General features: G+C 52.2%; 5 protein-coding genes across 5 annotated transcripts; 2 read left to right on the top strand and 3 right to left on the bottom strand.

Moving 5' to 3' along the window:
- Positions 1-6: 6 nt before the first annotated feature.
- NCS57_00209100 (uncharacterized protein) lies at positions 7-1078 on the bottom strand (the record flags this gene model as incomplete). The annotated part of the gene is made up of 2 exons (XM_053052129.1): positions 7-941; positions 997-1078. The coding sequence occupies 2 exons, from the start codon at positions 1076-1078 to the stop codon at positions 7-9; spliced, it is 1017 nt and encodes a 338-aa protein (XP_052917375.1).
- An 896-nt stretch (positions 1079-1974) lies between these two features.
- Positions 1975-3706, bottom strand: NCS57_00209000 (uncharacterized protein; the record flags this gene model as incomplete). The annotated part of the gene is made up of 3 exons (XM_053052128.1): positions 1975-2697; positions 2758-2941; positions 2991-3706. 3 exons carry the CDS (start codon positions 3704-3706, stop codon positions 1975-1977), a joined length of 1623 nt encoding a protein of 540 aa, XP_052917374.1.
- Positions 3707-6209: 2503 nt separating this feature from the next.
- NCS57_00208900 (uncharacterized protein) lies at positions 6210-9581 on the top strand (the record flags this gene model as incomplete). The annotated part of the gene is made up of 4 exons (XM_053052127.1): positions 6210-6286; positions 6346-6458; positions 6510-6626; positions 6685-9581. 4 exons carry the CDS (start codon positions 6210-6212, stop codon positions 9579-9581), a joined length of 3204 nt encoding a protein of 1067 aa, XP_052917373.1.
- A 255-nt stretch (positions 9582-9836) lies between these two features.
- Positions 9837-11060, bottom strand: NCS57_00208800 (uncharacterized protein; the record flags this gene model as incomplete). The annotated part of the gene is made up of 1 exon (XM_053052126.1): positions 9837-11060. The coding sequence occupies one exon, from the start codon at positions 11058-11060 to the stop codon at positions 9837-9839; it is 1224 nt and encodes a 407-aa protein (XP_052917372.1).
- A 1226-nt stretch (positions 11061-12286) lies between these two features.
- Positions 12287-13849, top strand: NCS57_00208700 (FAD-binding PCMH-type domain-containing protein; the record flags this gene model as incomplete). Its single annotated transcript, XM_053052125.1, has 1 exon — positions 12287-13849. The coding sequence occupies one exon, from the start codon at positions 12287-12289 to the stop codon at positions 13847-13849; it is 1563 nt and encodes a 520-aa protein (XP_052917371.1).
- Positions 13850-14065: the final 216 nt, after the last annotated feature.

The raw sequence follows: 14065 nt of genomic DNA, 5'->3' as shown, positions 1-14065 counted from the left end.
TGGTGTTCACTCGGTAGGAGCTGGAGGCTCGGCAGCATAGGGCTGGGCAACAAAATCGACAGCCGTGTAAGTCTCCGGAACGCCCTCCTCAACAGAGTTTCCAAGGTACAACAACGTGGCCGGCTGGAATGGATCCGGAGACGCCTTGGAATAGAACTGGCTGAAAGGGGTGCCCCCCGTTTCGTGGCATCCAGGAGTACACTCGCCCCGCGGCGCGGTGCACACCAGAGGCTGCCCAGCGACGGGTTGCTCACAGCTCAAGGGCCTGAACCAGCTGATAGCTGGCAGCTGGCAGCTAACCAAGACTGGTGGGAAATAGTCTGAGGGTCCGTAGTTGACGCAAACGTATTTGCCGTTGGTTTGGCGCAGGTAGTTAGTGCACGGCTCAATGGTGAAACCCATAGGCGAGTAGTCGTTGGACTCTATGTTGAGGACGATGTTGGAGGCGTGCTGACCGTTGGTCTTCATCACTTGGCTTCCCCCGCTGCCCTGGGCGACTGCCTTGAAGGCCGGGTTGGGGTTAGGGGTAGCGCAAGCGTCCACCGAGCTGGAGGAAGTGGAAGCAGCCTCGGATGTAGAGGGCTCTGCAGACTCTGTCGTGGACTGGGTAGCGGATCCGGTAGTCGCAGATTCAGTCACCGCGGTAGAGGAAGCAGACTCGGTTGTGGAGGCAGACGTAGCGGATTCGGTTGACGACACAGCGGTTGTGGACTCAGTAGAGAGCGTGGTAAAATCAGCATTAGATACAGTAGTCGAGGCGGTTTCTGAGATCACTGACTCGGTCGAAGATGCAACTTCAGTAGTTGCGCTCGACTCTGTCACCTTGGAAGTCTCGGACTCGGTCTCAGTAGATGTCTCTGTGACTGTGGATGACAGTGACAGGTCCGAGGAGGTCACCGAGGTCGAAGTCACTGATGACACAGTCACGACCGAAGAGGACCCTACAAAGCTTCAATTAGCAAGACAAATCTGCGCCATGAAACATTCCTTACTCACCCGACTGTGGCTTGCATGGCGAGGCAAGTGACTCGGCCGAGAAGAGGCCCAGAGCCAGAGAAAGAAAGACACCAGAACGCATCGTTGGGCGATTAACGAAAGAATGAGACGAACGATGGCTGAACTAGATGGAAAATAGCCCGCCATGGTTTTTTATTAGTTTTGATGGCTTGACACAATTAAAGGGGCCGCGGCCGTTGGTCGAGCTCAATCTAAGAGGATGGGTCTTGGGATTCAATAGTCGCTGCATTGGCATCCCTGGTTGGTTAGCTGTCATCAATAGCTCTCTTTAACCGCAGCTGAGGTGGGCCAACACGAGAATAAACGTCTTGGCCCAGCATTAGCTTGATATCAGCCCCAGTCGCTTCGGCCGGGACGGAAGAGGCGGCTTTCCAAAGGCAATCAGCACACTCGTTGCCAGCACTCAGGGTTTGGGTGAAGCAGCCAAAGATGCAATGGTTTCCCTTATTCAGCGCTGAACCTTCTTGACCACCTATCTAAGTTACCCTTCTATCTCAACATTTATAGCGGTCTTCTGGCTCAGCTATCCCACCAAGGGCCGGACTTCAACTATAACAGAGACCACAATACAACATTTATAGCATATCCTCCCATGATTTAATGGAAAGCAAGGAAGGCCAAGTTAGGTATCACAAAGTATACGACTTTACACTTGGTTGCCAATGTTGCCAATCACGTCTTTTAATATAAGTTCCTCATCACATCACACTCAATGCTCAACGGTAAGTGAAACAAGCCGATAGACAGCACAGATTAATTAATTGAACGAAGCTTGTCGCTACTATATTGCCAACCTTGGCCAACCCCAGCTCAAGCTCTTGTCTTGCTAATCAACCATGACCCCAAACCGAGAGCAGTTGCAAGCCACCACCAGTATCTTGAGACTCCCTGGAGCCACGACTCTGGTGAGTCCGTAGGCACAGTCGGAGACGACGGCACCAGTGGGGCCGCTTGGCTTCAGAAATCAATACCGGCATCGTAGGCCTTCTTCTTGAGCGCCGCCAGGTCAGACTCGGCCTTGGCGCGCGCCTTCTGTGCGGCCGAGACCTTTGACTGTGCGTCATCCTTCTCCTTGATCAGGTTGTCGATGTCTCCCTGCTGGTCCTTGACCGTCTGCTCCAGCTCCTCGATCCTCTTGTTGGCCCGATCAAGCAGCCCCTGAGTCTTATTCTTGGAAGCCTCAAGCTCGCTGTTGGCCGACTTGAGTTGACCATACTCCTTGGTCAACTCTGCATTCTTCTTGGTTTGCACGTCCAACTCGGTTTCAAGGCGTGAGATGTCGGTCTGTTGCTCGATCACCTTGTCGAGAAGCTTGCCAATGCGTGCATTGAGATCTTCAATCTCACCCTGCGCCTTGGACAGCTTCTGCTTGAGGTCGCTGACTTCGGCTTGACTAGCTGTAAGCTTGTCTTGGGTATCCTTGAGTATTTTGCGGGCTTCCTCGTCCTGGATTTGCCCTTCGTAGATGTCACGCCGAAGCTTCTCGATCGTCTTGCGGAGCTCGTCTGCCTCTTTGCGGGCCTTGGCGAGGTCCTCCTCCAAATTCTTAGCCTTGGCTCTGGCACCGTCACGGTCAAGAGTGAGATCCTCCTTTGCCTTTGTGAGATTTTTGATGTTCGCCTTCGCAGCGTCGAGCTGCCGAAGGAGAGTGTGGTAGTCGGCATCCAAGGCAGCGAAGCGCTATGTACGTTGTTAGAACATTGCTAGCATTTAATAAGAGCCAGGGGCTATGTGACGTACATCTTGAGCATACTTGGCCAGGTAGCCGGCTTGGTCCACAAAGGCAGCGGTATGAGCCAAGGTGTCAATGATACCCTTGGGGAAAGGCAGAGGGCCAAGGATGCGAGGGAGTGAAGGCTGAGGCTGGGGCAAGCGGACTTCAACCTCGGTCTTCCCTGGAGTCGGCTCGGGAGGATCAAAGTCGCTACGCGATGGTGTCAGCAATGGAAAATACAAGTCAGGGGAAACCGTACTGGGTGTGGGCCTGACGCTCAATGATGGCCGAGCGAATCATGCTACCAACATCCTCGCCGTGGCTGCCCTCCTTGACGTGGACAGCAAGTTTATCAGTCTTGGCCTCCCAGGTGCAGCTGATGTCGTAGTATGAGTGGTAGGAGAACTTGACGACGTCGGTGCCGATGCCAGACACAGACTTCTGGACCGCATTGCGGAAGGATGGGTCCTTGAGCTTTCCAGCCGAGTCTTGGGTGTACTGCCAGAGTGATAGAATAGGTTTTCCCTCTCCAAAGCCATCAGGAACAATGAAGATGGCCGGCTCATCCTTGGCGAAGTGCATCCAGCTGAACTTGCCGGTCCAGATGCGAGTCGTACCAGTGAGCTCTTGCTCAGACTCCCAGATGCGCTGAAGAGGCATAGGCTTGCTGACCCCGTTTGTGGGGTTTCTCATAACGACGCTGAGGGACTTGTAGCCTCCCTCAGTTGTAACAGCATAGTTGTACCAAGCACCCTTCAGGTAGAAGGTTACATCGGTGGCCTGGGTCTGGGTGACGGAATCGACAATGATGGTGTCGAACCAGTTCCTCTTCTTATTGCCTTGGGCATCTACCGTCCACTGAGAGAAGAGGTAGACGCTATCGCCAACACGGACAGGACCGTTGGGCAGGACGATGACGAAGGTCTCGTCCACGCCATAGTGGTACCAGTTGAGCTTTCCTTGGTAGACGAACATTGTAGGTGCGGAAGTGTCTTTGTGCACAAGGTTGAAGCGTGATTTTTGTATTAGGGATGAAAAGATGTGAAAGAGATGTTGTTTAGAGTAGAAAAAGGAGTTCTGTTCAGGAGGTGGTGATGGGCGCTTTTATAACCTACGACCGATGTCCAATTGCTCAAATCTCACATGCGGCCTGATGGTGGTTTTCTAGTGTACAAGGTATAATAGCATCGTTTGTAAGCACTACATGTCCTGTTTGGACTGTATCTTGATTTTCTGCGTGTATTTGCCAGGTAGCATCCAAAAGCAAGGTCGCCAGTTGTGGCTAGTCTGGCGATCAAGGACAAAACAGGACAAATAATTGAACCTCAGCGCTGCCAAGTAAGACATACATACCATAGTGTTGCAGCCACTGAGGAGAACATAGTCAGCGCGTTGCAGGGGATTCGGCTCGGCTACAACTCTGGCTAGCCGCTCTAGCCAGCCACGCCAATCAAAAGACCAAGATTCTTTTCCCAGCTGGCTCAGATCAAGCCCCCTCAACCGCTCTGGTCGACGAGGCCCGACAATATTTGGCTGACGGTTCATTCACCGGCAGTACTAGTTTCTGCCATCTCTTCAGCCGTTCTGGTGACTTCTCCCAGCGCCGAGCATAATAGTATTCAGATTAAACGATGATTATTTACTCTGCTTAGACCGAGATATCTCATGTATATCTAAGATGCTCTTAGTTTATATTTCTTTAATCTTTAATTCATATAATTTCTATGTTTTAATAGGTAGATCGTTCTAGTCTGGCGCTCACAGATCCCAGCAGACCGAAGCGTCTGCCCGCTATTGCATAAACTCAACCTGCAGAGACAGGGCTGATTCTGGACCCAGTCAGGATTAGCATGTTTTGATCGGCCGAGACATCCTCGCTGAGACATGCAGGCGGGGAAGTCGTCAGCGCCGACCGGTGAGGACGCGAGTGGTAGCATACTGGCTTTAGAGGGGTTCCTACGGTCTAGGCCAAGATGACATGCTGTTCTAGACTTTGACGGCGCCAATAGTTGTGGCAAGGAGAGAGAAGGGAATCGTTGGCCTATCTAATAGTGCTGTCGAATGTTTACCATCTCATGCCGAGAAAAGCTACAACAACGCTTGTACAAATTGGACTAAAAATGCTCTCATGTATGGCCTAGATTATTGGCCCATAAAAAGAGACATGGGGCTGGCTGAAGGTACGGTACATCCTTCAGCCAGCCTCAGTATCCAGCCATGTCTCGCGATCAATTTCGCAATGTTGATCAGCCAAGCTGTTATGGTATAGTAGTTGATGATGATCTTTTTCTACCTGTCAGTTGCGAGTAGGCCAGGTACTACCTACCTTCCGTTGGATCCTGTAATAGTGATCCAAGCCCAAGGTGGGGGGCGTGGCCAACTATGTGCCTGCGAGAATCGGCACAGCTAGTTGCAGATTCACGATTTGCCTCTATCCGGTATTCCTTGACCCTGGTCTCGACTACACTACGCATTACTCTGGTCTCAGTGACCACCTCAGACATAGAGACGACTCTGATCAGCCATGAGACGAGGGCTGCAACACCAGCAAAGAGATGCAAGAGATCATGCTAACGTCACTGGACTTGCTTGTCTGTGAGGATGAACTGGGTCTTCTGAAATCTACTATAAGAATCTGTTTGCAAGTATCCTTAAAACTAGGTAGAATACTAGTGAGATTCATTCTAGTAATGGCTCTTGAAATGATCGTGGGTTTCTTCCTCGTTTATATACGAGCTTATGACTCCAATATCTCACTTTGCTCATTCCATCCCAGTTGAAAATCGAGCCACGGGCTCATCACAGGTGATCAAGGCTATCAGGCTCTCAATAAAATCAATGATTCTTTCGTGATTGATTATCTGGATGGCATGTTGAGACTGATCCAGATGCAAATTCAACTCCTCACCGTGTGGCGTGCAATGCCCAGAGCCGCCTTGCTCAAAAGAAGCCGTCAGCCCGCCACTTGATCAGCCCCGCCGCAGCGGCATAAACTAGCAAGTTCCAGAGTCACACTCCTTGGTCACACTTTGATGTATTCAATCATCTTCTACCTGATTGACAACATTGAACTCGAGCCAGCCCACGTTTCTAGGGTGTGCTTGCATGTCAAGCTTGCTGCCCATGCTTCCTTTGAGTGTCATATTTCTTACTATTCAAGAGAATACTTCTGTAGATCCCAGTTTTCGCCGGCAAGAAACCGGCGACTTTTGGAGGGGACGATGTAACTATCATTCATGTTATGATGAAGCCAGCCTTCATGCTGAGAGGTCCTGTTTTGAACCGGATAGTCCCCTACCCGCCTAGCCTCAACGGTAGGGCCAACAGGTGGTCGGCGTAATATTACGCCGCGATCGCCCAGAGCCTGCCTCGACCGACCTGCGGCTGGGGCCTGAGGTTGAGAAACACACCTCTCAATAGCATCGTTGATGTTGCCTATTCCTCGAATCTCTAGGTCACTCCCGGTTTAACTATAGATATGGACGATACCAATTCGACACTAGCCGACGACGTCGAAGTCATCAACATTGCGTCGCAACAGGTAACGCAATGCAGGTACGTACGCAACTTGACACCCCTCATTGCATCCATAATCATCATTGATAATGCCACAGCGACCGGTGCCAAGATAATGATGAGCTATATCAAGCATGGACAGTAGTCGGCGTGGCTGAACCACAAGATACTACGAGCAATGACGAGAACAGTCTTGTCGAGATCTCGAGGGGTAGGTCGATCCCGCGTTCAAGAGTATCCGTCTGTCGTTGACATTGAATAGTTTCAAGCCCTCTCCACGTTCAGTTCAGTGATCTTGAGGTCAATGATATCCCACAGCCCAGGATCCCCTGGCCGTCGAGCCTGCCTTGGTTCCAATTCCAAGATCGTTACTTCAACAGTAAGCCACCCTTGAAGATCCTGCTAGCAGTCAAATTCATTGACATATAAACCCGCAGACATCGCATTGCGGGCCATGCTCTCCAAGGAGTTGAATCTCGGACCTAATGCCACCAGCAGGGAGACGATGTCGAGGATGAGGCTAGCCATTAGCTCACCGAAGTACTCGCTCACAACAAAGGCCGGCTTCAACCGTGCAGTGTGCAAGGCCAATAGGATTATGCCAGAGCAGTTTGATGGACAAAATGCCGATCGAATCAAAGCACTGATCAGTGCCGATCCGCTCGAGGCAAAGATGCAGGAGTTTCAACTCTTCGCATACCAGCTCTCCAACGGTCTCATTGAAGATGAGGATGACGAGTTCGTTGACGAGAATGGCAAGTATACCAAGATCATTGAGATATTCCGAGACATAGGCCTGCCACAAGCTGTGTGGAAAGACTTGTTCTCCAAGAGCCGCGATCAACCAACTGGTAGGGCGTTCATCGAGGCACTCTTTGAAGCTGCCGTCAACACCCAGACACTTGACATCTGCGAGACACTTCTCGAGGCGGGGGCGGACCCAGACAAGATCATCAATACATGGGCAATGGGGTGTCTCGCGCGGCCGCTTCAGCTCAGCATGGATTGTCGCGTAGGGGACGTGGATCTCGCACGTCTTCTGATCCGGTTCGGGGCGGGCGTTGACCTTATCACAGGGGAAGACGAAGAAATGCCCTTGTTCAAGGCATGCAAAGAGTCCACAGCCGAAGCCGTGCAAGTATTGGTCGAAGCTGGGGCGGACATGATGCGGATGGGTTGGAAGGATAACTTGTTGACGCCAGACTCGGCTCTTACAAACGCAGTGGATGCGGACTGGAGGATGGCCCATATACGAGATGAAGAGGACGAGGAAGAGGACGAGGAAGAGGACGAGGACGACTCAGCGAGCTCCGGGAGAGATCGACCCGGCCTGAAGTCTCTCAGATACCTTCTGACCCTGTATGACCAAGGACGGCATCATGACCTCATCCAAGACGCCTTCATCAGAGCGGCCTCTGAAGACCGAAGGGACATGCTCATGGACCTAGTAGAGGCCGGTGCGTGCATCGACGGGAGATCACCTGATGGGCACACGGCTCTCATTGCCGCTACATGGCGTAGCTACCAAGGCAGCAGCTCGAGGACGATCAAGATGCTACTGGATCTTGGAGCCGAAGTCGACTTCGCCATGCCGGACTCGAACATCACGGCCTTGCACATTGCTGCAGCCAAAGGCGACGAGAAGGTCACAAAAGTTCTCATTGCTTACGGAGCAGATATCAACGCCATTGTGGCCAATAGAGGAGGCGAAGACCGACGCCTTCTTGGCTCGCATTTTGAAGCATCTGGGGTTAGTGCCGACGCATTATGCGAGATGAATGCCTGCCAGACACCGCTACAATTTGCGTTGTTAAGGAACAAGGCCAAGGAGTCGCGTTGTACTACGCCAAAACACGGAGGTGCAGCCCTGGCTTTGATCGGTGCTGGGGCCGCTCTCAAGCGTGGTGACGTTGCAAGGGCTTGCCGCTTCGATAGCATTGATCTACTGCGCGAGCTATTGTCCCGCGGCGCCGATGTGAACGAGTTGGACTTGGCTGGGCGGTCCGCGTTACAGGCTTGTCTCGAATTTGGGAACGTCAATCTAGTTGGCTGCCTGCTCGAGGCGGGGGCAAGTCTGCGCGGGTGTAGTTTGCATAACGTCATAAAGAGGGGTCGGCGTGATGTTGTTGAGATGCTCATCAGACATGGAGGCGGCGCGGTCGTTGGGAATGATGCCGAGTGCTCACTTCTTGAGGCTGCTGCTTCGAGCCGAAACTGGGACCTAATGGTATGGCTGATGGAAACTCACCATGTTCCATACGATCAAGGTGCGCTGTGCGCTGCTATTTGCTCCTGCATTGGTAGCAACAGAAGGAACAGTGGCTACCTCGAGATGCTCCTACAAAGAAGGCCTGACGACATGGTAGGAGGAGATATGGAGGCCACAGCCTTGGGATATGCCGCTTTCCATCGCCAGAGGTGGGTGCTTGAACGTCTCCGCAAGCTCAAGATCAGCGGGCGTTGTATCATTCCCGTTAAAACCAATGGAGACTGGCTTCATCTGGCAAAGGGGCACCCTCGGATTATGTCCTGGGCATATCAGAAGCAGTTCTGGCGCGATCCAGAGATGGCCCGGTGCTCCGTTCTCGTACCTGCCATCCACGGCGGTGACTGGGAAGCTGCACAACAACTGCTGGAAGCCGGCTTCAAACCAGACAGGCTATGTCTAATCGTGGCCATCTGCAGACAGCCAGTTGGGGCCATCGTTGATCTGACGAATCGGCTGTCACGGGTTGACAGGTTCGAGCGCGCCAGGAGCAACCTCGACACGCCCCTTCAAGCCGCTGTCCGACACGGAAGACTCGACATTGCGAGATTTCTACTATTCCTCGGCGCTGACGCCAACGCTCCAGCGTCTGAGGAACTAGTTGCCGACAATGACTGGTCGAATCCAGTCTTTCCACGTACTGCCCTTCAAGCCGCTGTCGAGAATGCTGACGACAAAATGGTGGACCTACTCCTCAAAGTGGGCGCAAACATTAACGCACCGCCTGGGAAGGACTCTGGTGCCACGGCGCTGCAGATTGCGGCTGGAAAGGGGCACATGGATATGGTCAAGAGGTTGCTAGCTCTGGGAGCAGATGTTAATGCACGAGGAGCGGTTTGGGATGGCAGGACGGCGTTGGAAGCTGCTGCTGAAGGAGGGAGATTGGACATGGTGCAATTTTTGCTAGAGGCGGGAGCAAGGTTTCGCAGTTACGGGGGCCGCCGGAGGGGATATAATGGGGCTATTGAGTTGGCTGAGGACAGGGGACATGGTGCAGTTGCACAGGTACTGAAACAGTGGAAGGAGGGAAAGATGATGGATGAAAATCAAGGTAGAGGGTCTAATTAATGTGTTAGTGGGATGCGAAATCAGCCTATTAGCACAACTTCTCGGAATTGACAGCGATCAGATACACTTTCGGATACCGGAACAGGATGAATAAAGAGTGTTAAACGAATTTTAGAACCATGAGACGCGATTAGAAGTCAAGAATAAGCTGCAGTCTAGATTGTTCTTGTGCTACCTGCATCCATTTCTACCAGTAACCCATAGATAACCCGATTGATAATTACGCTTAGCTTCCAACTCCCAGCATGATAGATATCAGGACGGCGAAAATGGAACCACGATAGGTGCAGTTGGCACCAGCGTAGCCAAAGACAGATGGGGCCAGCTTAGCCCGTGAAAGTTGAGCAAAACAATCTGCGCGTACTGTATCTGTGTATAAGTCACAGTCATCGTCTTGGGGCTCGTCACAGGCCCCGGAGGCGTCACTGAAAAAGTCGGCAAAGGGGGAGCAGCCTTGCCCTCGACCGGCTTGAAGTTTGGCTGCACCAATAGGGGCTTCCCCGGCTTGTAGCTTTCAATGGTAAGCTCAGCCTGCACAGTCTCGACCCAGAAGGTAGAGTCCATCTGCACAGCATCTGCGTTGGGACCCAAGGCAGCGTTTTGTCCGACCAGGAAGGCAATGTTGGCCGTTCCACCCCCGGGCTCGGCCGACGTGGACATTGTCGTGACTGCAAAAGTGCTCGTCTCTATGATGTTGAGTTGACTGTTGATGTCGTTGAGGATCTGCGCTGGGTTGGTGAGAATGCCCTGCGTGATTGTGCCCTGGACTATAAAGGGGGTGAGGTCCTGCGGCAGGCGTGCTGTGTTCACATCCGAGGCCTGCTGACTAGCCTTGGGCTTGAGATCTCCCGGATTCCCGATGGCGAAGGGAGTGATGGATCGTGGGCCGATGTCTGGCGCAGACTGTACCACAGTCGGAGCAGGACCCTGGGCATTGATGGTGGTCCCGTGCGGGATCGAGCCTAGACGGACCAGCGTGTTTCCCAGCTTTGGATTGGTATCGGTTTGGGGCACGTTCAGCCAGAAGCCAGTCTCGGTGTGGATTCCTGTTGGAGGACCATCACCCCTGCCTGTGATCGTGTTGGTCACATCATTGACGGTCTGGAGGTACGAGACACCGTTGAGGCAGATGTCATTTTGCTTTTCGAGGCCACGATTGGGAACTTTGCCGAGAGGTGCAGAGAAGGTGAGCTCCTCTTGTGTCAGATTTAACTCGAGCACAGAAACATTAGGAGGTGCAGGGGGAGCAGGAATCACGGGGTTGGTGAAAGTGGTGGTTGTTGGCGCGACACTGTTTGGTCGGAAAATGGTGTTGAAGCCAGGCCCTGTGAATGACCCGGTAAAGCTGGCCAGAATTCCTAGGGGAGGCGAAGGCTCGTCCTTTGGAGGAGGACGGACAGGATCAAAGTTGACCTCATCAAAGTGAAAACCTCTCGGAAGGTGAATCCCAGCATGAGACGGCTGGCTATTGGGAGTCATGATGCTTGATTTGCGAAGTGAACGACAGACTGGTCTAGTATACTTTAACAGTTTTATTGAAGATATTAAAATATACAACACGAGGTCCAATGAATGGTCTTATATTCATAATCAGACCTTGATCAATTGGCACATCATGCGTCTGTGAGCATCTAGACCGGTGTCACATATCTAAGGTAGAAGCTTCACATCTTCAAATCAGTCACATACCATACCACCTTGACCCTAGAGAACCGCCGCTGGAATCGTATAGGTATACTTCTGTGGCCGGCTGAATACATAGAATTCTTCACCTACCGTCTGCATGCCCACAAGCCATGCTCAAATCAGAGAAGCACATGATAGGTCTATAAACATCTAGACCAACGCCACATATCTCAGCTGAGAGCGTTACATCTTCAGTGGAGCTGATTGACCATACCTCTGTAGCAACTGTGTTGTTTCCGTTGGGTTGCTTGGAAACCCCTGCCTCCTGGCCTCATGGAGGCTTTTTGACTCAGACCCCAGACGATCTATACTAAAGCCAGATAGCTATACTTTTGTGGCTGGCTGAACATAGCAGAATTCCTCATCTGCCGTTTCAATACCCATGCTCACATTACCTAAGAAAAGCCCTCATGGGTCTATACGCATCGAGACCAACGCCACATGTCTCAGTTGAAAGCGTTACATCTTCAGAAAAGCCGATCAGCCGTGCCTTGACCCGAGACAATTGATACTAAAACCGGGTAGCTATACTTCTGTGGCTGGCTATACATAAGAGAAGTTCTCGTCTGCCGACTCAATACCCAGTGATCAGGCTCAAAGCAGAGAGCTGAGCTGCTGCTACTACTACCTGAACCGGCGACGAAGTCCGCCTCCACACCGAGACAGCACCGACTACTAACCTCCAGGCTACGCTTGTCACGGCCCGTCCCGGTGAACCTAGACTGACAGGAAGCGGGGAAATATTGGTACCCATGTCTCAGTAAACGGCACTTGGCTGAGAGCTGAAAATTCTGGAATGTGACTGTGCCGTGTGCGCCACGAACTGACTGCCCATGATTATCGGCAAGTATTGGACGGTCGGTGAGGCGACGCGAGCTCCCACGTGTCTAACTGTTTCCCCCAATCAATGTCTCTAGACAAGTATAAAGAATTAAGCTCAGGCCGACTACCTTGGCTCTACAACTTCTTCAGCACTTCAATACTTGCAAACACTTTGGCTACTCTTGAACATCATCAAAATGGATCCAACTTTTCAAGGCAACCAGTTTGCTCCAGGCACAGCTGCCTACAATCGAGCCAATGACCTGTACGCCACCTCTACCTACGGCCAGTCGCGCGACATGAACCCTGGAGAGATCCTTCAGCCTGCAAGCATCGAAGACATCCAGTATGTCGTCAAGGCTGCTGCCGCGAAGGGTCAGCCTATCGCCATCAGAACTGGTGGGCATCAGTACAGTGGCGCATCCTCTACCAACCCCAAAGGTATCCAGTTGGACCTGAAGCCTACCTTCCGACGCCCCAACATCGACCTCAACTTGCTCCGAGACACGGCCAACGACAAGGTCTACCTCAGATCGAGTGTCAGCTGGTCACTCGCCGAGATCTTCGACTTTCTTAAAGATAATGGCGTCTTCATGCCGACTGGACAGTGCTCCACAGTCTGCCTTGGTGGACACGTCCAGACCGGGGGCTATGGAATGCTTGCACGATCCTTTGGTCTTCTTGGGGACTACGTCCGTGAACTTGACATTGTCGACTACAATGGTGACGTGGTCAAGGTGACCAAGGACAGTCATCCCGACCTGTTCTATGGCCTTCTCGGTGGCAGCCCCGGCAACCTAGGTGTCCTGACGCACTTCAAGATCGAGGTCCAAGATGACAAGAACTATCGGGGCTCCAAGGGTCTATGGATGGCCTTCACCTATCGTCAAGATACGCTCAAGGCCCTCCTTGACATTCTGGTCAAGAAGGGAGAGGACCCTAACTTCCCCCGGGGCTACGACTTCACTGTCAACATTGTCAGCAGACAAGCCAATCTGCTGGATCTGTTCCCGGGATCCGAGGACGAGCTCAAGAAGAGGCTGCCAGACGATATTCACAACGGCAAGGACAACATTGCTGATGTGCTGAAGTTCAAGTACGCACTGATTGTCGTCTACGCCCAGTGGGTCAATGTCGGAGGAGAGCCGTACTCGCCTGAACTCTTCAACCAGATCAACAAGGTCCCTCACGAGTTCAAGTTTGGCAAGGAGGCCCCCGAAGGCACGCCTATGTCTGTCATCGCATCCATGTGGCTCTTCGGAAGCCCCCGCGAGTTTCCCTACCCCTACGTCAAGCGCACCAACAGCACCAAGTCGGTCACGCTCTCCAAGACCGGCTGGGCGGATTGGTTCTCTGGCCGCATCAACGAGGTGATCAAGAACAAGAACAACGGCCTCTGGGTCTCATCTCAGCTGCAGGTATATGGCGGCAAGTACTCAATGTTCCAGAGGAATGCGGGCAATGGCACGGCCTACTGCTTCAGGGATGCCACCTATTCAGGCACGTGGGATGTCTTCTATCAGGGTACGAAAGAAGCAGCGGAAGAGTGGCAGGCGGTAAATGACGAGGGTGCGAAGACGCACTTCAGCGAGCAAGATAGACGTGTTCTCTGGGGGTCGTACGGGGACTGGAACATGAAGAATGTCTGGCAGTTTTATTACGATCCGGTCACGTACAAGAAGGTTCAGAAGATTAGGGGGGCATTTGATCCCAAGGGAACCTTTACTGCGAACCCATTCTGCGTCGAGGCATTGAAGTAGGGTAGGAGAGATAGCTCGAGCAAGGAGTCACTTGAGCAGTGTAGAGCTTTTAGTTTTGACCAAATAGGAATCTTGACCTCGAAAATTGTTCGCTCTCAAACCCCCCGGTAGTCCCATATGTGAAGTTCATTATTATTATGTTAGTCAAGTTATCTCAATATTCGGTGTGCGGTGCCAGTGGCAAAGACACAATACCAACGCCAACAAGAAGCGGCA

This window comes from Fusarium keratoplasticum, chromosome 2 (assembly GCF_025433545.1).
Source record: "Fusarium keratoplasticum isolate Fu6.1 chromosome 2, whole genome shotgun sequence".
Taxonomy (NCBI): Eukaryota; Fungi; Ascomycota; class Sordariomycetes; order Hypocreales; family Nectriaceae; genus Fusarium; species Fusarium keratoplasticum.
This window is presented reverse-complemented; position numbering and strand designations above follow the sequence as displayed.